Source organism: Arachis hypogaea, chromosome 10, assembly GCF_003086295.3.
Source record: "Arachis hypogaea cultivar Tifrunner chromosome 10, arahy.Tifrunner.gnm2.J5K5, whole genome shotgun sequence".
Classification (NCBI taxonomy): Eukaryota; Viridiplantae; Streptophyta; class Magnoliopsida; order Fabales; family Fabaceae; genus Arachis; species Arachis hypogaea.
The window spans coordinates 111,675,551-111,699,712 of NC_092045.1; the positions used below are offsets into that span (position 1 = coordinate 111,675,551).

General features: G+C 35.1%; 2 protein-coding genes across 6 annotated transcripts; both read left to right on the forward strand.

Annotated features, from left to right (window-relative positions):
- The first annotated feature begins 1,020 nt into the window (after window positions 1–1,020).
- On the forward strand, window positions 1,021–12,172 carry LOC112716600 (uncharacterized). 5 transcript variants are annotated; one of them, XM_072205471.1, is made up of 27 exons: window positions 1,021–1,313; window positions 1,387–1,481; window positions 1,571–1,670; window positions 2,090–2,194; window positions 2,346–2,508; window positions 3,124–3,247; window positions 3,465–3,527; window positions 3,628–3,708; window positions 3,835–3,929; window positions 4,123–4,273; window positions 4,483–4,569; window positions 4,682–4,801; window positions 4,882–5,010; window positions 5,099–5,196; window positions 5,305–5,428; window positions 5,642–5,749; window positions 6,326–6,467; window positions 6,937–7,047; window positions 7,602–7,726; window positions 8,769–8,954; window positions 9,085–9,195; window positions 9,451–9,615; window positions 9,706–9,864; window positions 10,148–10,381; window positions 10,849–11,013; window positions 11,156–11,278; window positions 11,572–12,172. In XM_072205471.1, exons 1-27 carry the CDS (start codon window positions 1,151–1,153, stop codon window positions 11,620–11,622), a joined length of 3,378 nt encoding a protein of 1,125 aa, XP_072061572.1. In that variant the 5' UTR covers window positions 1,021–1,150; the 3' UTR covers window positions 11,623–12,172. The 5 variants fall into 5 exon arrangements, with proteins under 5 accessions (XP_072061572.1, XP_029145634.1, XP_025624321.1 ...); XM_029289801.2 differs by having other exon boundaries at window positions 11,156–11,274; window positions 11,410–12,172; XM_025768536.3 differs by having other exon boundaries at window positions 3,127–3,247; window positions 11,156–11,274; window positions 11,410–12,172.
- Window positions 12,173–12,831: 659 nt separating this feature from the next.
- On the forward strand, window positions 12,832–14,616 carry LOC112718367 (syntaxin-125-like). Its single transcript, XM_025770142.3, has 2 exons — window positions 12,832–13,486; window positions 14,089–14,616. The coding sequence occupies exons 1-2, from the start codon at window positions 12,946–12,948 to the stop codon at window positions 14,487–14,489; spliced, it is 942 nt and encodes a 313-aa protein (XP_025625927.2). The 5' UTR covers window positions 12,832–12,945; the 3' UTR covers window positions 14,490–14,616.
- The last annotated feature ends 9,546 nt before the right edge of the window (window positions 14,617–24,162 follow it).

Below are 24,162 nucleotides of genomic sequence, written 5' to 3' on the forward strand. Positions count from 1 at the left end.
TTTACTCTTGGAGTTCAAATAAAATAACAGAGACGCAAGGAGAAGTAGAAGAGAAACAGGAGGAAGAAGAAGACGCAGAACAACGAAGACGAATCAGATCTGAGGAGTGCATCCGAGTTTCCAAAAAACACACACACACACACACACACTCAACTCGGACCCTCCGAATCCTATAAAAAAATTTTTTTTCCTCCAAGAAAACGGACCCAACGAGTCCATAAAAAAAAAAAAAAAATCAAAAACCACTACACATACCCTGTGATTCCACTTTCATACACAAAATAAAAAATTATTAACTTTGGTCCCTTAAGGAATCAGACCCTACGACTTCGGTCCAAAAAAATATTTTTTGCTCATCGGATGGTCCGATTACTACACAACTTCAATTTTTTTTCCCGCGCAATGCAATCGGACGGTCCGACTCCCCCTACCATGGCTCAGAAAAAGCTGCCCCACACCATTGTCTAACACCAACATATACCATATCCAAGCACAACTCACCCTCCCCTCCAATATTGAAAAAACTGAGCCACAAAATGTACATTTATGGTGTTTTTATATTTTTTATATTTTCTTCTGTTATAAGACAATAAATTTTTTGTGTTACTTAATTTCACTTTTCACCAAATTGTGGCAGTACTTAGAGCCCGTTTGGAAAACTCGATAAGTAGCTTTTTTTAACTTTTGATTTATGAAAAGTGGTAGTATTAATGTCTGGTGTAATTTTCAAAACTAAATTGCAACTTTCTAAGAAGCTATTTTAAAGCTTATAGAGAAGTTAAAAAAAATGAATTCTCTCATAATACTTATACTTTTCATTATATTTCTATAAAATAAGCACTTTTAGAATTAAAAATATAAATATAAAATAATTTATTTATAAATTACTTTTAAAGAATTATTTAATATTTAAATTATTTTATAAAAAAGAGCTTAATTAAGTTAGTTACCAAACTTGGGCCTTAATCTTGAGTAAGGGGAGAGTAGAAAGTTAGAAGTTAGAACCCCAAAAGGCGACGTCGTGAGCTATAAGACAAATCGAGCCGGTTTTTTTTTTTTTTTTTTTTTTTAAATCCTTCTCCTGGCTACTCTGTGCTGTGTGTTCCAATCGCCATTTGACGGCTGAGATCCGATCGATCTGAAGAAGAAGATGATGGATCCGGCCACCACGCCGCTGGGCCAGATGCTCCTCGAAGAGATCACTCCCGTCGTCATGGTCCTCTCCACTCCCTCCGTCGAAGACTCTTCCCTCAAGAACGGCCTCTCCTTCCTCCATCTCCTCACTCCTTTCTGCTCCTTCAACAACATCGACGGTATTACTCTCTCTCTCTCTCTCTCTCTCTCTCTCTCAGCTGATCCAGCATTGCTTCATTTCGCTTCTTGCAGTGCCTGTTAGGACCGCCAGTGACCAGCCTTATCGCCTTCACAAGTTCAAATTGCGTTTGTTCTACGCTTCTGATGTCAGAAGGCCCGATTTGAAGGTACGCGATGCCGCTTTTGCTTCTTTAGGGCTTTGTTTCTTGTTGTTTTCAGACCTTCTCTCATTCTGCGTTTCCTCGCCTTTTACTAGGTAGCTAAAGAGCGTTTGAAACAAGTTATTACGGAGGCAGGGGAGAAAGTGTTCTCTGAGTTGGCTTCTGATGTGCCACATATTGATCATGAACATGCAAGTAAGTCACATTCTCTGTATACAATTTGTATTCGGCTGTAATTCGTTTTACATGCAATCATCGATCCTACACAACTGAATTGATACCTACTATAGTTTTGTGAATTTGTAGTAATTTAGGCGGTAATATGCTTTTTTGTAGTTCTATTTCCTGTCCACGTTTTTAAAATGGAAAATTAATTTCATCAACAAATCGTATAAATACCACTTTATGTGAATTGCTTGACTGTTTGAGTTCTGATATACAGTATGATCAAACCTGAGGCTTGGTATGTTCAAATTGAGCATGCTGATGATCTGAGAGGCTTCAATTTCTTACAGTTGTAGGATAAATTGTAAAATTTCCTTTAGTGTGACATCAAGTTAGTTGAAGTTTTGTCGTTGTCTAAGATTTGGTTTGATTAACAAATAATCTTTTAGGTTCTGAGTACAGAAACACACCATCCTGGTTTCAGTTTCTTAATAAAGAGCTTGTACGCGTGGCCTCCTTTTCAGACCATGAAGCTTTTGACCATCCTGTGGCATGTAAGATTTTACACACAGTTAGAACTCTTCTTCTTCTTAGTCTCTTACTAATATAATAGTTCATACCTAGTTTTCCTTCTTTCATTCTTCAAAGCATCATTTGGGGTTCAATATCATCAAATTTGTCTTTCCTCCTGAAAATTACTTGCAGGTATTCTAGCTGTCTCTTCAAATGATGAAGGGCCTATTAACCGATTTGTTGACCTTTATAACTCCAACAAGCTTCCGTCCCTTCTCAATGGTGGTGCAATGGATCCAAATATTTTGAAGCATTACTTGCTAGTACATGATAATCAAGATGGCCCTGCAGAGAGGTACGGACTTTCTTTTATTATTATTGCATTTGAGAAGCTATATACACATAGAAATGTATGATCGAGTACCAGTTGTAATTAGCATGTACACTACATTGTTAATTTTTGGTTTTGCCATTCTGTAAGCTGTATCTCATACATGATGCATGTTGAAGAGGTCTATATTTTGGTCTTTGTTAAGATGTCTTGGAGTGACATGGTTTTTAGGAAAAGGGTAGACATTTTCATTGGTGTCTATGTGGTGGATATTGAAACCTGAAAGTATAGTTGGAATATTCTTTGGTTGCTCTGGACAGGATTATTTTCTTGCCAGAGAATGTTTTTCATCTTTTGGCAGAGCTTAATACTGATGTAGATTTTGTGTTTTCGTAATTTTGAACCTTGATACTAGTTTCATTCCCTGATAGTTAAGAGTGAAAATGAAAATCGTTTTCACTAGAAAAGTAAAACAAAAGTATATAACAAACATGACAGTTATTTTCTAGAAACTAATGCTTTCTCAGCTCAGGTATTTCGATCCCTCGTTTTTCATTTTTTCTTCAGATAAATATTTTTATTAGTTGATGTAGTATTGTAGTGTTAGACTTGTGTGAGTTCCTTATGTATCTTCTTCAGCAGAGCAAGTAAAATTTTCACAGAAATGAGGAGTACTTTTGGTACAAGTGACTGTTCGTTGCTTTGCATTAATTCTTCAGTAGATGCTCCTATCAAACATCAAGTGAATCCTTGGGCTTCACATGTAAGTTTGTTTGAAGAACTTGTAACTTCTTCCTTTTTGTTAGAAAAAATTAAATTAGAAAATCATTAGTTACTGTGCGAGCCTTATTCTTTTGTTGTTTTTTCTTGTGTTTTAGAACCTACGTTAAATATAATATAATATAATATGATATGATATTTTGGTTTCAATCATGCAAAAACATGCAACTTAGGCTCTTGTCTGCTGAAATTTGTGACAGATGTCTGATGCATCACTTAGTCAAGGTCTGGGTTGCTTTCTTAACACTGATGATATCAATGAGGTAAGTTGCCACCAGCACCAATTATTAAATTTGCCATGGATAGAGTTATGGTTAAGTAACAGACAAACTTTGGAACTCTATTTTTATGACCCATTTACAGATCAAGAATCTCATGCAAAATTTATCATCGAAGTACATCATCCCGAACATGGAGCAAAAAATACGTGAACTCAATCAACAGGTCATTTAGTTTTAGCTTCTTTATTTTTGTTGGTGGATTGAATTCGTTATTTCAGCCTCCAATACTTCGATCCATATTCTGATCTTCCTTTGAAATTTGTTTCTGTAATGCTTCTTTTTTTTTTAGGTTTCTGCAACAAGGAAAGGTTTTAGAAATCAAATAAAAAATTTGTGGTGGAGAAAAGGGAAAGAAGATGGTGCAGATTCTCCCAATGGTCCCATGTATGTTAATATGTTATAGATGTTTCTTCTTCTTTTTTATTTATTTTTAAAAACTGTAATGTTATACATGTCTGTGTGTATATATGTATAAGAAAATATAATTATCTTTGTGATAGAATATAGATGTATGCTATCTATGTTTCACGTGATGTTGTGCATTTTTCTAATAAGGCTTTTGTTTTCATTGTTGAAGGTATAATTATAGCTCCATTGAGTCACAGATTAGAGTTTTGGGTGATTACGCTTTCATGCTGCGTGATTATGAGCTTGCATTGTCAAATTACCGCCTAATTTCCACAGATTACAAGATTGATAAAGCCTGGAAACGGTATGCTGGCGTGCAGGTAATTCATTTTTTTTTCAATTCAAAGTCTAGAGGACCGTCAGATGCATGGTCCGATGGTTGTGACACCCGTTTAAGTTAGATTAGGATTTTCAGTAAAGAAGTGGTGGAAGTATATTAACTTGGATTCTTCTTTTTTTTTCCCCTCCCCCCAACTACCACAAAAAAAAAAGAGTAATAATTTTTGCTGCTGGTGATAATTTATTTCAGGAAATGATGGGACTTACCTACTTCATGCTGGATCAATCTAGAAAGGAAGCAGAGTATTGCATGGAAAATGCTTTTAGCACATATGTAGTACGTATGGTTTATTTTGGAACATGAGAAGGATTAAGTAATAAGTTTTTCTACAAGGTGCTCACTATATTCCGTTTAATTATCTTTTAATTAATAAACTTAATATGCACAGAAACTTGGATCATTGGGTCAGCAAAATGCAACAAGATGTGGTCTGTGGTGGATAGAAATGTTGAAGGCACGAGATCAGTATAAAGAGGCAGCAACTGTTTATTTTCGCATTTGTGGTGAGGTAGTGCTTTTTTTGTTCCTTGAAAAAAAGGGGTAATTTGTAAATGTTGTTTTCTTCTCTTGACAAATTCTTTGTTGTAGGATATCCTACATTCTGCGGTGATGCTTGAACAAGCATCGTATTGCTACATGTTGTGTAAACCCTCCATGTTGCGCAAATATGGATTTCATCTGGTGCTTTCTGGTGAGCAGTATAAAAAGTGTAATCAGGTATTGGGTTGTCAACAATATGTAGAATTACCCATATTTAACAGATTGCTTTTCACGCTGATTTTATTCTCTTTCTTAACATATTCAGATAAAACATGCAATTCGAACATATAGAAATGCTCTTTCTGTTCTCAAAGGATCTACTTGGAGCTACATCAATGATCATGTTCATTTTCATATAGGACAGTAAGTTTGACTTGCTTCAGTAATAGCATATTCTGGTTGTTTAATAAATAATAATGTAGAACATATGCATCTAGATTCTTTAAACTTTCTTACTTTTCATTGTTATAGGTGGTATGCTTCACTTGGGATGTATGATGTGGCTGTCAAGCATATGATGGAAATCTTGGCCTGCAGTCACCAGTCCAAGGCAACACAGGAATTATTCCTTAGTGACTTTCTTCAAACTGTGAAGGTGATGGTGACTCTATTTCCTCTTCAGATCTCATGCTTAGAACCTGATTGTTAAAATACTGAACTGCCAATAGTTTGATTTAATGTAATTCCTGAAGTAGTGTGCTTTGTAGGATACTTGAAATTTTATTTTGCTATGTCTGTTGACAGAGTTGGACAGAAGCTAATTGGCTTGACAGCTGTCTTTGTTTTCTAATTCTCTTGTATATCACAGAAAACAGGCCGGACATTTGAGGTAACAAAACTTCAATTGCCAGTAATCAACATTTCTTCAATCAAGGTCATCTTTGAAGATTACCGAACTTTTGGATCTCCTTCAGCTGTAAGTTGACTCTAATCCAGTGCTCTCTCTCTCTCTCTCTCTCTCTCTCTCTCTCTCTCTCTCTCTGACACACACACATTGCATTTTAATTTCTAAAACATGTTTGGGACCCAATTTAACCAGGCCTTTTTACTGTTCAGTTAACTGATTATTTTAAATATTATAATTTTATGTTGAATGTGTATGGATCTGTTTGTTTAGCATCTTATATATCATCTTAAGAGATTTTTCACTCTCACTCAATCAAGTCTGTTACACTTTTTGAGAGGTCTGTCACTCTAAATATGTAATTGACCTATAATGCATGTAAAACACCTTGAATTGTCATGGGCACTTGGGTCAAGATATAATATGATAAAGCAATTCACATGCCTTTATCAATGATATGAACCTCTTAATAACTACATGATAAAATTTGGCTATCATAGTTGTATATTGTAGAATATAGAGCCTAAAGCCTTAATGTATGTGTTTGTATTTCAGATGTCATGGGAAGCATGTTTTGTTATTATATTGCACATAGGTTTAGAATGTTTATGGCTGTAGCCTCATAGTTTGAAGTATCTAAATTTTCAGGCTAATATTAGAGAAGCCTTGTGGAATTCTTTGGAGGAAGAAATGCTACCTTCATTCTCCACTGCTAAGTCTAATTGGTTGGAATTGCAATCAAAGCTAATCCCAAAAAAGAATAGTCAATCAAATGTTTGTATTGCAGGAGGTATGTAAAATTTCATCAAAAGTTGATAATTGAATTTTTTTTTTATCAATTTATCTTTTGTATTGGTGTTGAATGTATTTTCGTTTTTGTTCGGATAAAAAAAAGAAAGAATATTCCATATATTCTTCAATCATGACTTTTGGAAACAAGAAATAATATTTTCTGGTGTGGGACAATAGGGACAGATTTTAACAAAGCCATTCATGGAATTCATTTTGGGAACTGTACATATTAATTTATAACTGAGGAGCTTTTACTGGAAATTAATTGGTAGAGATTTAGATGACCCTGGGACTTCCTTGACAAAGTATTTTGTAACATGATATTTGTGAAAAGTGGATGAAAGATATTTTGATATGTCCATATCCTTCTGTGTGTGTCAGAATCAGTAAAGATTTAGAATATGACTCTTACTATGTTTACCTTGTCTGCTGTTGGTGCAATGTTTATCCACACCACCCATCTGTAGAGGCTGTGAAGGTGAATATTGAATTCAAAAACCCTCTGCAAATCCCGATTCCTATATCTGGTGTTGCACTCATTTGCAGGCATTCTGGTAGTACTGATGAAGCTAGATCAGGCAAGCTAGAGTTTCTGTCTATTTCGCCTTCCTTTGTTTTTTCATTTCTTTCTTCCTTTTCTAAAAAATATTCATTTATTTTCAACGTTGTGCTTCCCCCACGACTGTAAGTAGTAAGACTAATAGGTCTCCGAAGAATTTTTGGGATGGAGTTATAGATCCATAAGGAAAAAAAATACTGTCTTGAGAAAATTTTGCGATGGGCTTATATAGGTCCTCGAGGGAAAAAAGGACCAAGTCCCTGAAGAATTGCAATGGTAGAATTAGTGTTCCTTAACGGAACGATATGGAATATTAATAAGGATGAATTGTGTCCAGTGTTGCAATTTGTTGGGGACCTGTAAGTCTAGCATTTAAATTCTTCAAGAGTTTAGTTGATACTTTTTTTTCTCCCCTTCATGGACCTATAAGTATATGACAATTTTTTTGGGAACTTATTTGGTACTTTATTTTCTTTCAAGATCTAAGTCAATTGAAAAATTCTTCAGGGTTCTACTTGTCCTATTATTCTTTTTTTTTTTCATATTGATTATTGTTTATCATGGACACTACAGATGAAAACCAGTCAAACATGGAGAAAAATAATGAGATTGATCACTTCAGGGAAATGAGTTCAGATAACACCTCATTTTCGGTATCAGAGGTTGATTTCTCACTAGGAGGTGGTGAAACAACCATGGTGCGTTTCTAGCATTTAGTATCAATCAAGTTATTCTTTTTATGTACATCACCACAATTTACAGTTGCAATTCAGTAAAAGAGATCTTGTGACTAAAAATATGCAAATTGAGCTGCATTGTGGATAATCATGAATTTCGGCATCTTCTTAATTTTGACTAGATATATGCAAATTGAACTGCAATGTCAAAAATTCTAGATTACCTCATAATTTTGTGCACATCAAATTTTCTCATGATCATTTGTCTGGAAGTTAGGTTAGCAAGGTTGCCTTTTTTTTTTTAAAAAAAAAAAATAGAAAAAGCAATTTAACAAGGGAGTAAGAATGTTTCGCCTAATCAGCAGGCCACAATTTCCTGGACGGAAAGCTTATCCACATTCATTTGTATTATAACTTTTAACAATGCATGGTTCCCATTTGCATTTTGAATAAAGAAAAGATACTTTCAAGTTTCAATTAATGACTTGTTTTCCTTCTAAAAGAAGATTTCAGCAAAGCATTATTGATTGATGCATATGTCCTGAGTTCTAAATTTGTTAGCATAGCTGGCAAATGTCTTGCTCCGTCCTATTTACTTTATCTTTATATACATTTTGATTTTTGAATGATTTTGGTTATTGGGTTTGTAATTGGATTTGAGAAATTTTGCATATCTGGTTTTTGAGGTCCTGGAGGTTAATGTTGTACAATCATGTGTACACTCTGCTGGCCTGTGAAGCAGGTATGGGAGCCAATTGTGAGCCGATTGGCTATTTTGGGGTTTTGAATAGAACAAAATAAAATAAAATCATCAAAATAAGATGATATTTCATCATAGATCTTTTAATTTGATTCACACAATGATGTTACATCTTAGATATTTTAATTTAATTTACACATAAATGACATTCCATATGTAGTTCATGAAAGGTAAATGTATCTGGTTGCTCAATATTATTTTTGAATGTTTCTTCTTTTCCCCCTTAATTTTCCTTAAATATATTTTCATATCTTAAGTTGTGAAGTTTGTAAAATTGATATTTTTCAAAAACCTGTTTTCCAGGTTCAACTATCAGTTACTCCCAGTGTAGAAGGTACTCTTTCAATTCTTGGTGTTAGGTGGAAACTGTCTGGTACTATCATTGGCTTTCACAATTTTGAGTCAAGCCATCCCAAGAAGAATATTGTGAAAGGAAGAAGGAAATCAAATTACTCACCTAACAACATGTTTAAATTTATGGTGATTAAGGTGCATGCTGTTGTCCTATCCTTTTTCACTATTGAATTTTTTCCAATTTAATGTTGAATCCTCCTGTTCTATCTTCTTGTAGTCTTTACATTTAGACTGAACCAGCTTTGTTTCTCTCTTAAAATCCCAGAGCATTCCCAAGCTTCAGGGTTCTGTTCGCCATTTACCTGGGAAGGCATATGCTGGAGATTTACGGCAACTTGTATTAGAGTTGCGTAACCCATCAGATTTTCCTGTTAAGGTATTGCATCCTGGATTTGCATATCAACTCATTTGGCTATTGTGATTTACCTTTGGAAGAGGCAACTGTTACTGATTAATGTGCTTCAATTTTTTGTTGCGGGGTTATTTATATTGTACCTATTATTCTTGCTTAGAATTTCAGTGGACGAGTGATGTGACTTGATTGCAGAGTTAGCTTTATACTTTCCCAGTTTCCCTGCTCTTTCTCACATGCTATTTTTCTACATGCTTTATTCATTTGGGGTTTTGGCAGAATCTGAAGATGAAGATAAGTCATCCTAGATTTTTAACGATTGGGAATCCAGAACATATAAAGTCAGAATTTCCTGCTTGCTTAACAAAGAAAATAGATTCAGTGAATAATGATGCACAAGCTAATCCTGGTATCATGTCAGACACTGTTTTTATGTTTCCAGAGGTCAGTATTGAATCTTTTACATGCACATTATATAGTTGCACTTTTGAATTAGCATCATTCAACCGGTCACATGTATTCACTTCATATCAGGACACTTCAATACAAGGTGAAAATCCCTTCTTGTGGCCTCTCTGGTTTAGGGCTGCTTTTCCAGGAGACATTTCTCTTTGCATGAGCATATATTATGAGATCGGAGATATATCAAGTGTCATCAGATATCGCACTCTTCGTTTGCATTACAATGTGCAGGTTAGTATATAAATTTGTTTATATAACATTCTTGGGTTATGCTATATGGTCAACTGTTTTATAGCCAACATAAGGAAAAACAAGGAAACCAACTAACCAAGTATGCTCTCCTTTTTGCAAAGGAGGAGAGTGAAACTGGGGGTTGTTGGTTACATGTCTGCTAAAAAATTTGGTCATTAGCACTGTACGAATAACCAAATCCAGTTATGTTAAATAGCTCTATTTCAGATATACCATTTTTAGACCTAATTTATTCTGAACTGCCAAAATTTGTTAATCACAGATATTACCATCGTTGGATGTCTCATTTCAAATCAGTCCTTCTCGGATGAGAATGCAAGAATTCCTTGTTCGATTGGATGTTGTTAACAAGACAAGCTCAGAAAGTTTCCAAGTTTACCAGTTGTCCTCTGTTGGGAAGCACTGGGAAATTTCTTTACTTCAACCTCCTGATACTATTTTTCCTTTGCAATCATTGATGGCTGGTCAAGCAATATCATGCTTTTTTACACTAAAGGTTTGAGTTCTCATTTATGATATGTTTTATTTTGTAATATTTTCCCACCAAGCAGACATGATTCATTTGAATGGTTATTGGGCTGTAAAGATAGATATTAATTACTTAGTGAACGTAAATATGTTTAGTTACTGATGGTGACATACATAATACAGGTAACTAAGTCCAAGTAGAGGTGGGGTACTTGCTTGAAACTAAATGTTGCAGTATGAAATGCTTTATTGAAATAAATGATCGATAAGAAGCATTGAAGGATGGGTGCATGATAATATTATGAAATACTCTGATGTTTTCATATTCGAGCTTGAATGTTTTCTTGACCCGCTTTTATCTGATAAACCATTTAGTATCAATCTATTGTATACCCACTGTTTATTTCTTTTGTTTGAGATATGCTGGCTACTTAGTGTGTATGACACGCACAATATGATTATTGTTGACTGTATTAAGTTATTGTTTGCCATCAGAATTCAAGATTATTAACATCTGAGGCCAATGAACCTGCCATGCATGTCAGAAGTGATTTAAGTCTGGTTCCCCAAAGCAGTGACAATTTAGTTTTCAATATAAATAATGCACCTTTGATCAATTTCCACCATTTTGAAAGATTGCAGCAGGAATTTCCACACGAGGTAGACATTTATTTTAGTGTCCACTATGCTGTGTATTTTATTGTTATTGGAATTTTATGTCACCATATCATTTAGGATTCAGTATTGCAAAATCTTACACTGTTCAATAATTCTATCTTACAAGAACTTCACCTGTTTGTAGGATCAAGGTGACTTAAATACTGTTGATTTTGTATTGATCTCCCGGTCACTGAAGAGTGACAACAATAGTGGGCTTTCTGATCCTCCGTGTGTTATGTCTCACCATGCGTGTCACTTCAGGCATGTTTCATTTCAAGCATGATGCTTCTGATTTTGATTTTTACAATGCATTTTTTCCCTATTCATATGTGTGTGTATTGGCGGGGTTTATGTTAATCCTTTCCCCCCCCCCCCCCCCCTATCTCCTGATGACAGTACTGCTAGCACCGGCCCTATTTCATGGCTAGTGGATGGACCTCGAACATTGCAACATGATTTCTCTGCGTCCTTTTGCGAAATAAATCTGAAGATGCATCTTTACAATTCGTCTCATGCTACTGCTATCGTGCGCATTGACACCTTAGATTCTGCAGGCAGTGGTGGTGTGGTTCAATCACCCACTTCGGATATCCAAGCAGGTTGGCATGATGTCACACCAACGACACCAACGAGTGAGCCCAAAGTCACATCAAATGCTTTTGAAACCCAACTCAAGAAGGCGCTATCGTTGGACAGTGTCTCACCATATATTTGGTCTGGATCAAGCTCTACCAATCTACACCTTGAGCCTATGTCCTCTGTGGAAACCCCTCTTCAGATCTGTGTATTCTCTCCTGGTACGTATGATTTGTCCAGTTATGTTTTGAATTGGAAACTTTCATCCAAAGGTCACGGAGGTGGTGATGAAACGAAACAGCAATCAGGCAAGTGCCAGGGGTATAAATACTATATTACTGTGCTCCAATCCAGTTGAGAAGCTGGTAAATTTTAGTTGTCCATTTACCATTTGCTAGAATTTTAGATCTCATTTTTAACGGTGGCTGTATATATATAAAAAAAAGGTACACTTCCCTGTATTATTAAGCTTCAATAGGAACAAGGATGGATGTAAAGATTCAGAGGAAAAGGTGCAACACGTTCTTTTTGTCCAAACAATAATGAGTATGAAGAGAGTACATTACCATTTTTAGTTACAAAAGACTGAGACACTGACAAAATTATCCCAAAAGAAATTAAATTTATTTTGTATTCGTAAAAAATGCACATCAGGTGATAAAAATATCTTAACGTTAAAATGTTATTGATATTATTAAAGTATTATCCTACCCCACTATTATCGTAATGCTAAATGGATGAATTAAAAATTTCTACTTGCTGAAGATGTATAAGTACGTAATTACATTTATTTAATTGAGAAACAAGCATTTTATGGATCTTTTATTCTAATGTTAAAAAAAATATATCCTTCAACTCAACCCGCTTCTAATGTTGAGGGTCTATTTGTGAACGCAAAAGAAAAACTGATACAGTTTATTCAGAAACATAACTTTTTGTGCAACCCCAACAACGTCCATATTTTAGTTTATTATTATTATTTTTTTTTTGGGTGTCTTTAGTTTGATTTATTTTACTTACCAACTAAGTTCTTTAAAGATTTCTCGTAAATTAACTGAAACGCGCTGTGAAAATTTTCCCAAACGGATTGGATTGATCTCTTAAGTTTTTATTTTTCTTGTTTCCAAAACAACCAAACATGGTTGAAAAATTGATATAGACAAGCATAATCCCTCCCACTAAACCGTAACTACTAAAACAAAAGCAAACTTGCATTCATAAACAGACTAGTCATGCAAGCACCACTAAGTATATATGTCCACATTATTAACACTAACAACATTAGGTTAATCCATTTCATAAAACATTAAATCTTCTTAGTAACTAATATTTTCCGCTTATTAGAATAAAGAAAACATGAATGACCTTTTGGCTAGCAAATCCTTCGTCTCACGCAATGGCTCGCCGGACGACCATGCCATCGAAATCAACCCCGGCGCGGCGGGAGCCACCCTAGACCAATTCTTCGCCGACGTGGAGGCGACGAAAGATGAAATGAAGAATCTAGAGAACATTTTCCAGAGCCTCAAAAGCCTCAACGAAGAGAGCAAAACCCTTTACGACGCCACCGCCGTGAAGGACCTCCGTTCACGTATGGACGCTGACGTGGCACTTGCCCTCAAGAAAGCCAAGTTCATCAAGCTCAAGCTGGAGACTCTCGAAAGTTCCAACGCCTCCTCCCGCCGCGTCCCCACCTGTGGGCCTGGCTCCTCCTCCGACCGCACACGGATGTCCGTCGTGCATGGGCTGAAGATGAAGCTGAAGAACTCCATGGACGCCTTCAATGGGCTCAGGAACCAGATCTCGGCGGAGTATCGGGACACAGTACAGCGCCGGTATTTCACGATTACCGGCGAGAAACCCGATGAGAAGACCGTTGAGATATTGATCTCCACGGGTACATAATGCTTAATTGTTTGTGGCAACGTTCTGCATTTTAAAGCTCTGTTTGGTTTTGGATCACAAAATAATATTTTTTGCCACGGTTACATTGATTGATATCTTATATTTATGTTTCACCCTACACTGTTATTCACTTATTCATTAATTTATACACATAATTTTTTTTAATTTAGTCTACGCACTTTAAATTAAAATTTATGAAAAAATTAATTAATTTAGTAATTTTATATCAGTAAAAGCCGATAAATATTTATTTTATTTTTTAATTTTTTCTATAATCATTTAAACTTTTATTATAAATTTTAGTTAGTTAATTGACTAACACATTTGTTTTTTTTTTACATTTGAGTTAATATTAGTCAATTTTTCCTTCTTATCACTATAAAAATACTGGCTTCTTATAATTTTTTTATTATTTTCTATTTTATTAGTAGATATTTATAATATTACATATAAAAAATTACTTGCAAGTTGCAAGTGTGATTGAGAGGAGTATAAAAGATGCATGCATTCAAGCCACTAAGTTCAGAGCTTTTCATGATTCAGCACATAGCAACAAACCATAATTGTGTTTTGAGTAATAAACTAATAATGCAGGTGAGAGTGAGTCACTTGTACAAAAAGCCATAGAAGAACATGGAAGGGGAAGAATAGTTGAGACATTGAAGGAGATAGAGGAGAGGCACGATGCAGTGAAAGAGATAGAGAGGAGGCTGATGGAGTTGCAGCAAGTGTTCTTGGACATGTTAGTGTTGGTGCAATCTCAAGGGGAACAACTTAATGACATCGAAAGCTTTGTCACAAAAGCTAACTCCTTCGTGGAGAGCGGTACTCGGCAGGTGGAGGTGGCGGTGAAGACCCAGAAGAGTACCCGCAAATGGACATGCTATGCCATTATCCTTATTATTCTCATCATCTTCCTCCTCCTCTTGCTCCTCAAACCATGGCAACCTAATAAGGGAGTTCAACTCACCCATGCTGTTCCTAAAACTTTATAGTGTTTAAATGGTGTTGTTTGTTTATTACTATTTGATTGCTGTGGATATTATTTCTCATCACTTATTTGCTTTAATATTTTCTTTACTTTTAGGTTTAGAAATGTTTAGAATGTATATGTATGTTAAATTAAATGCGTAAATACTAAAATCTAGTTACTACATAATGTCTTTCTTATTAGATAAAAATTTACATATAATTTCTTTTATATGATGATAATTAAAAACTATTATATCATAATTTAATTAAACATATTAAATAATAATGTTATTTATACATTAAAATAAGTTATTATATACTTGTATATAAATAAATATTAAATTCAATTAATTTTTAATGTGCATTTTATATTCTAATATATATTTTATATTAATAATTAATTTTAGTGTATATATAATATAGTTATATGTCAAATTATCTAATAACTTTTTATTATCAACTTTACACGAAGATAATTATATATAAATTTTTATCATTTTATTATTATTTTTGTATTTTATTATCAATTTTTTGATATCAATGTATATTATTTTAACATTAAATTAAAAAAATCGTACCACTATTAATATGTATAACAATTAATATTAACAAATAATTTGTTTCATAGAACTATTAAAATTAATAATTTTATCAAAACTTAAAAATAAGTCGAGATAATAAATCCTAAATTTAAAAATTAACATCTTATTTCTTCATATTTTTATAGAATAAATTTTTTTAATAATTAAAAAATTATTGAAGAATATTTAAAAAAAATAATTTAATTATTAAAAAGTGAAGATTCATAAATAAGTATTTATATGTGAAGTTAATAAGAGAAAGAGTACGTACTCCGTACTCAGAGAAAATGAGAGAAGGAGAGAGCGGGAACGAGTGTTTGAGGGCGAAACACAGTCAGGATGGCGGCCATGCCGTCGGAAGAGATAAGGGGGAGAGTGTGGGTGGGGGTGCATCCGGTGCCAAAGAGAATTTTTTATGGGAGGATTTTTCAAAGTTTACAAAGATCTTTTTTAGAGATAAAGTCATTGGTCCAGAGAAATCGAAAGTCTTTGCACTTGTAGGATCTCTATCTGGGGATAGTATAGATAGTGGTGGGCAAGCAGGGCGATCCCCAACCTCCATGTGTAAACTTCACTGAAAAAGCCAAGCTTTGTTTGGCAGAACCTTATCGAGAAGCTTTTTGGTGATAAAGGTTCTTGATAAAAATTAAAGGTGGTTTTGATCTGCTTGATGTGGGGTTTGGGTACTTCATGGTAAAATTCGAGAAGGTCATGCCTGGTGGCCCGTGGTTGATTGAGGGACACTATGTTGCTGTAAAACCGTGGGATATAGATTTTCGGCCATGTGAGGAATCCTTCGGGTCTACACTTGTATGAGTTCGGATTTCGGGGCTCCCAATCTGGTGCTATCAGGAACATGCCATGATGCGTATTGCTTCTGCAATAGGAGTTCCCATCAAAGTGGACTTAGCCACTAAGTTGGCTGAGAGAGGACGATATGCCCGAGTATGTGTTCAAATAAATTTAGGACTGTCAGTGATCAAGCATATCATTGTGGAAGGCGTAACTCATATAGTGGAGTATGAAAGTTTAAATTTAATTTGTAACTCTTGTGCACGTTATGGTCCCGATATGGCAAAGTGTTTGGGTAGATACTCTAGGGAAGGAAAGAGTGCTGATTCCGATGCCACCAAGCCACGGGACGGTACAAAGGCAGTGCCACATTCTGAGACCAAAATTCACAATTCAAATGAAGTAAAACCTAATGTGGTAGGTGGTGTTACTGGCGAGAATCCTGCACCGAGTTTGCAAAAGGATTTAGAGGCTACTAATTTGGAAGGAAATAATGTTGAGGGGGCTTGCAAGCATGATGAACCAGGCTGGAAGCAAGTTGTGAGAAAAGGTAAAACCAAGCTGGGCTAGAAGCAATCTAACAAGGTCCAACGAGGCACTCAATCCAGAACCGATTCGGGTAGAGTAATCAGGCCCACCATCCACTTCTCTCACACGAATGGATCCAGCTCTTATCACGTCAGGGTAGGGTCACAAGTCAAGGTCAGACACAGCGCTTTCCGTGTTGGTGAGACGTCGATCTCCTCAACCCGACACACCCCAGTGCCTTGCGGGTCCTCTCTCCGGAAACAACCAAGGCCGGGGTCCCTACAGAGCTCGCCAATTGAGAAGAATGGAGGCACGGTGGTGGAAGCATCGTCATGTCTTCCGGCAACCATGAAGGAGGATGTTACCGTGGCGGTTCCATTAGAGAAGGAAGGCGCGTTGCCGGCTGTTATTGCGTCGGTAGGTGGGAATAAGGAGATATTCCATGGAGATCTGGAAAACCTGAAGGTCACAGGAGTCACTTCTGCTGGGCAAGCCTCGGTTTGAGGTTGGTGAAGTACTTTGATTTCCTTGTTTTATAATTTTATATTTTATATTATGGATAGTTTAAATATAATAGCTTGGAATATTAGGGGTGCTTCTAATAAGTTAGCCCGGGTGAATTGTAAAGAGTTGGTTAGGAAATTTAAACCTGTAATTTTTATTGTGGTTGAAACTCATTGTCCTTTTCAACACTTGAAACTGTTCTGGGAAAGACTTGGTTATCACCCTATTAGTATAGTGGAGGCGTCATGACATAAGGGGGTACCTGGTTCCTTTCTGCAATGCAGGATGTTCACTGCAAATGGGTTGATGCTTTCGATCAGTGTGTTACAGTTGAGGTTCAGGTAAATAATGTGATTTGGAGGTGCAGTGGTATCTATGGTAGTCCTCAATTTAATACCAGAGTTCTGCTATGGGATTATCTTGTTACCCAGTCTTCGTCTTTTTGCGGGCCATGGATTGTTCTTGGTGATTTTAATGAAGTACTATTCTCTCATGAATCTAAGGGTTGCCTCTTCTCGAGTCGTCATGCAGATCGGCTTGCTGCATCTCTAGGGGATAGTAATCTGTTTGACTTGAAGACTATTGGAAGACGGTTTTCTTGGTACAGAAGGGTTAAAAATGGTGTTGAGGTGGCGAAAAAACTTGACCGGGTCTGTATCAATAGTGGCTGGCTATCTCTCTTTCCAGAGGCTTATGCAGAAATTTTAAATAGGCTTCAGTCTGATCATTGTCCTATCCTAGTGCACTGTGCAGGTCATCCCCAACCGAAAAAGAATAGACCTTTTCGGTTTATTGCGGCTTGGGCAACTCATCCGGAGTACAGAGATATTGTGAACCAGTCATGGCAGCCTGGCTACAGAGAGATGCATGGCAAGCTTTCAGAAGTGCAGAAGAACTCTTTGGAGTTTAATTCTAAAGTGTTCGGCAACATTTTCGTTAGGAAATGCAAATTGGAGAAACAGATTAATTTCCTTCAGAAGCGACTTGAAGTAATGGAAGATTTGTCTATGCGGCAAAAAGAAAAACAACTGATTGAGGAATTTAATAACACGCTTGTGCAGGAGAAACTTCTATGGTTTCAAAAATCCAGAGAGCAGTGGGTAAAATTTGGGGATAGAAATACCAAATTCTTTCATATTCAGACTTTTGTGCAGAGAAAGCATAATAAGATTCATGGTCTCTTTCTTCAATATGGGGTATGGGAAACGGACCCGGATGTCCTTAGAAGGGAAGCTAAATCCTTTTATAAACACCTATTCTGCCAGTCGGAGGATGTAGACTTAGGTTGTCTTGGTGATGTGACGCTACCTTCCCTGAATGATGAAGCCTGTTGTAGCCTCACAGTGCCAGTTACTTTGGAAGAGGTTAAGTCGGCCGTTTTCAGTATGCATTCTTTTAAGGCGCCGGGCCCTGATGGATTTCAAGCTTTATTCTTTAAAGAATACTAGAGATTATTGTTGGTTTTGATGTTTGGACTATGGTTCGTCATGCGTTCTCTGGTTTGGATATGGATCCAAGGATGATGGAAACTATTGTGGTTCTTATTCCGAAGGTAGAAAACCCGGTTTCCATGAAGGATTTTCGACCAATTAGTCTCTATAATGTGGTTTACAAAGTTATAACGAAGGTCCTGGTCAATAGACTTCGTCCCCATCTTAAAGAGATTATTGGGCCCCTTCAAGGAGGGTTTATCTCGGGGAGAGGAACCCCAGACAACATCATTGTAGCACAAAAGGTTCTCCATTTCATGAAGAAGACAAAGTCAAAGAAAGGCACCCTGGCCTTTAAGATTGATTTGGAGAAAGCGTACGATAGAGTGGACTGGAGATTTTTGAAACAAACCCTGGTGAGTTTTGGCTTTCCTCCTCCGACAATCAATCTGATTATGCGTTGTGTCACTGCTTTCTCACTGTCTATCCTTTGGAATGGGGATAGATTAAATACCTTCACTCCGAGCAGGGGTCTTAGGCAAGGAGATCCTATATCACCGTATTTGTTTGTGTTGTGTATGGAGAGATTGTCTTGTTCTATTAATCAGCAAGTTGATAAGGGCTTGTGGAAGCCGGTTGCGATTTCTAGAGGGGGTCCAAGAATTTCTCATTTGATGTTTGCCGATGATTTGCTTCTTTTCTGTAAAGCTGAAAAACAGCAAGTTCAAACTGTAATGGTAGCTTTGGAAAATTTCTGCAGAGCCTCTGGGATGAAGGTTAATGTGGAGAAATCTAAAGCGCTATGCTTTAGGAATGTTTCAGCGACAAGAAAAGAGATTTTCACTGGAGTCTCCTCCATCAGATTCGTCCAGAACTTGGGCAAGTATTTAGGGGTGAACCTTAATCACTCTCAGGTGACACGCGCAACTTTCAACAATGTTCTGGACAAGATTCGGGGAAGGCTAGCCAGCTGGAAAGAGAGATTGCTTAATAAGGCAGGTAGACTCTGTTTGCTCAACTCGGTAGTGACTGCGATTCCTACTTATCGCATGCAAGTATCTCTCTTCCCTAAAGGGGTAACTAATAAGATAGAATCCATGATGCGAAACTTTCTATGGAAGGGTCAAGCTGATGGTAGAGGCCTGAATCTAGTTAACTGGAAAGTGTTGGTCACCCCTAAGAAGTTTGGAGGTCTGGGAATTAGAGATCCTTTTTGTGCCAATATTTCTCTTCTTGGAAAACTAGTTTGGCAACTTTTTCACCATCTCGATAAATTATGGGTTCAACTATTGACGGAGAAATACCATTCTTCTAAGGATGATTGTCTTAGTCGATCTCGAGAAAGGGGATCTTATTTTTGGAAAAGTATATGTCGAACTTGGGATATCCTGAAAGAAGGTTTTATTTAGTGCATTGGGGATTTGGAACATAACTTTTGGTTTTCTAAATGGAGAAGAGAGGGGCGACTATGTCAGGAGATGGATTATATTCACATTTCTGATTCGGATCTCAGGATCTTGGACCTTTGGTCATCTGGACAGTGGAACCTTGAGAATATATATTCTCCTCTGAATCAGTCTCTGTAGAGCAACATTAACTCTTACAACCCAGATGTTCAAGCTGGTTCAGAGATCGGTTGGTGTTGGACTGGTGCGGCTTCAAAGGTTTATGATGCTCATAGTGGTTATTTGTGGCTCAGTAAGAAGATGTTTCGTTGGGAGGATAGGGGTAATTAGCTTTGGCTTTGGCGTCAACATGTTTCGGAAAAGCACAAATTTTTGGCCTGGCTATGTCTTTGGGAGGCTCTTCCTACTGCTGCATTTCGTTTTAGGAGGGGCATTTCGCACACAGATAGCTGTCCCCGATGTTTCTCAGGTCAGGAATTGGTATTACATTGTATTCGGGATTGTCCAAAAGCCCAACTTGTTTGGCAAGCTTTAGGGATCTCCGATCAACCAGTGGATTTGATGAGTTAGTTCTTACAGAATAGCAAACAACGCCCATTTAGATTCTTTTCTGGTCTCTGGTAGATTTGGCGTTCGAGGAATGACAAGATCTTTCATCCTCACGAGCATTGGACCACAGACAAGGTGATTGGTATGGCTTTGTCCTTGGAAAAGGAGCTCCGAAATATTTTTGAATTGCAACGATTGTCTATCCTCTCAACCATTAGTGGCTCTTGGATTCCCCCTCAGTGGGTACCTTTAAGATTAATTGTGATGCTAGCTATCCTGGCAGTGGTGCTTGAGTTGGTTTTGCTTGTGTTAGCAGAGATTGGAAGGGAAGGTGGCAACGAGGTTGTCTTGGTAGCATTTTGCAAGGAGAGTTGTTTGCTATTTGGAGAGACTTTCTTTTAGCATAGGATTCGGGACAAATAAACATTATATGTGAGACAAATTGTGTGGAGTCTTTTACTATTGTCAATAATTTACAAGATTGCTTTGATCATGTCTTGGAAATGACGTGCTGATCTTCGGTTGATATTTAGAAATGCAAATACAGTAGCAGACATAATGGCAAAGACCACAACAAGGACCCTTTCTCTCCAAGTGGAGCTTCCGTTGCCTTGAAAGAAATTTGAGAGTAGTATTCGGGGGACTACATTTTTAAGCAGTTTCTTATTTTTTTCTCTCATTTTATTTTTGTTTATTTTTTTTTAGGTCACCAAAAAAAATATGTGAAGTTAATAATTATAAATTATTAAATAATTTAATATATTTAATTGAATAATGTTAAATTCACGGAAGAGAATATAAAATGTCCACACTCGGAAGTTGAAACTGAACATGCCTTTGATAAATGATAAGTAGAGAGACTTGTGTAACTTTTTCTCACATCTAACAAAGTCTGCATAGTAACGCACTCTCTCCATGGAAACCCTTGCCCACGGCAAACCCTACGCCGTCCACGACCCTCCGCAGCAGCGCTCCTTCTTCTCCACCTTCCTCTGGCGCTTCCTGATGGCCATGGTAGCGGCCTTCGCCCTCATGGCTATCATTTCTTTGACCGTCAAGCTCGTCTTCAAGCAACGTTACCCTGAAATTCTAGTGGTCTCAGGCTCCGCTACCTTAAGAACCAGCCGCTACGGCCTCACGGCCAAATGGGACGTCATGTGCGTCGTCAAGAACCCTAACAACAAGTTCACTATCCATTACGACGCTATTTCCGCCGGCATAACGTACGGCAAGTTCGGGATTCTGGACTCCAGACAGTACAAGCCCTTTGTACAGGGCTCGCGGCCCAGAACGCCGTGGGCCTTGGGTTCGCGGCGAAGGACGTGTTTCTTGGGAAGGAGGAGATACTGAGAATTCGGGATGACATGTCACGTGGGGCTGTTCGATTTGGTCTGAGGTTGTCGGGATGGATGAGGTTCAAGAATCATATTATCAAGTCAAGGTATCATTTTTGGGAGAGTGTGTGCGACCCTCTCATCTTTGATTTCTCAGCTACCAAAAACTTTTCCCTCACTTTGACAAACCCTGTAACATGCAAGTAACTCACCAACGCCACTAGTATACTCTTTTCTTCAACATTATAGACATTTTATACTATTTTATACTATTTTCTTTGACAGTTCAACTAGGTATCCTTTAAAAGTTGTACAATATTCAGCCTTTTATTACAATAATTTAAAAAAATAAAACAAACATATCTAAAAATTTTAAATAGATTTAGTGTCTTTTTAAAATTAAATACACATTCAAAATACAAACTAAATAAAACTGAAATTTAAAATTTAAATTTAAATTTTAAATTTCTATTTTAAATTTAATATACTTAATTATTAATATATTATAATTACAATTTAAATACACATCCAAAAATCAAATTAGTTATAATTCAAAATTTTGAATTTAAAATTTTAAAATAAATCTTAAACCGTTTTAAAATTTTGGATGTGTTTCAAACATGTTTTGTATATAAGTCAATAATTTTAGATGTGTAATAAATGAAAAATAACCAATATTTACAAACATACATTTTAATAATTTTAAAAGCATTAATGTTCAAATAAGTAACGATAAAATTCAACAAATAATAAAAAAATAAGAAATATTAGATGAATTTTATCGAATAAGATATAAAAAAATTAATTTTATATTTAATGTTTAAATTTAAATTTTTGATTTATGATTTTGGATGTGTTTTAGAAATATTTTTTGTATCACTTAATAATTTTAGATGTGTTACAATTGAAAACAAAATCGAATTTTTACAAACAAGCATTTTAATACTTTTAAAAGCATTAATATTAAAATAAGTAACGAAAAAATCTAAGTATTAAAAAAAGAGAAATATTAGATGAGTTTTTCTCGAATAAGATATAAAAAATTAATTTTATTTTTAATGTTTAAATTTAAATTTTAGATTTATAATTTTTGATGTGTTTTAAAAATATTTTATGTATAATTTAATAATTTTAGATGTGTTACAATTGAAAAAAATTAATTTTTACGAACATACATTTTAATAATTTTAAAAGCGTTAATATTTAAATAAGCAATGAAAAAATTCAAAAAAAATAAAAGAAAGAAAGAAAGAAAAAAATAAAGAAGAAGAAAAGAATATTGATATATACACTGATTATTTATTATTTAATTCAAATATTAATATAATCTTATTAAAATAATGATGAATGAGTTTTGAGTTAGTATGTAAGTCACTCGAAATAGAAACAAAATAACACGACTCATCTAATAATAATAATAATAATAATAATAATAATAATAATAATAATAATAAAATGTTAAATATGAAATAATAAATTTACCTGTAGAGAAATAATACTCTTCTATGAAAATTTTTGTAAAGAAGAGAGAAGAAAAAAAAAAAGAACGTACACGAGAGAGGGGAGGGGAACGTCCAAATAAATAAAAAACTAATAAAATAACTATTTTATGAAGTAGGTAGGAAGTTAGAGAAATTCTAGTATTTGAAATTTAAATTAATTTTAATTACAACATGTTTAGCTACAAATTAGGAATGTCTTTTAACTAAAATTTATTTAAATAATATTATTTAAATTTAAAGGCTGAATAAAGGCTGAATTTTAAAGGACACATAGCATTTTCCATTGGACACTAAATCTATTTAAAATTTTTAGATATGTTTGTTTTATTTTTTTAAATTATTGTAATAAAAGGCTGAATATTGTACAACTTTTAAAGGATACCTAGTTGAACTGAGAAAATGCTATGTGTCCTTTAAAATTCAGCCTTTATTCAGCCTTTAAATTTAAATAATATTATTTAAATAAATTTTAGTTAAAAGACATTCCTAATTTGTAGCTAAACATGTTGTAATTAAAATTAATTTAAATTTCAAATACTAGAATTTCTCTAACTTCCTACCTACTTCATAAAATAGTTATTTTATTAGTTTTTTATTTATTTGGACGTTCCCCTCCCCTCTCTCGTGTACGTTCTTTTTTTTTTCTTCTCTCTTCTTTACAAAAATTTTCATAGAAGAGTATTATTTCTCTACAGGTAAATTTATTATTTCATATTTAACATTTTATTATTATTATTATTATTATTATTATTATTATTATTATTATTATTATTAGATGAGTCGTGTTATTTTGTTTCTATTTCGAGTGACTTACATACTAACTCAAAACTCATTCATCATTATTTTAATAAGATTATATTAATATTTGAATTAAATAATAAATAATCAGTGTATATATCAATATTCTTTTCTTCTTCTTTATTTTTTTCTTTCTTTCTTTCTTTTATTTTTTTTGAATTTTTTCATTGCTTATTTAAATATTAACGCTTTTAAAATTATTAAAATGTATGTTCGTAAAAATTAATTTTTTTCAATTGTAACACATCTAAAATTATTAAATTATACATAAA

Bases quoted from the DNA above. Each gene is read 5' to 3' on its own strand.
- LOC112716600 (XM_029289801.2), top strand. From the start codon at position 1,151: ATGATGGATCCGGCCACCACGCCGCTGGGCCAGATGCTCCTCGAAGAG. The intron at 3,709-3,834 runs GTCATTTAGTTT...TTTTTTTTTTAG, and splicing joins TACGTGAACTCAATCAACAG to GTTTCTGCAACAAGGAAAGG. The intron at 5,011-5,098 runs GTATTGGGTTGT...TAACATATTCAG, and splicing joins AGTATAAAAAGTGTAATCAG to ATAAAACATGCAATTCGAAC.
- LOC112718367 (XM_025770142.3), top strand. From the start codon at position 12,946: ATGAATGACCTTTTGGCTAGCAAATCCTTCGTCTCACGCAATGGCTCG. The intron at 13,487-14,088 runs GTACATAATGCT...CTAATAATGCAG, and splicing joins TGAGATATTGATCTCCACGG to GTGAGAGTGAGTCACTTGTA.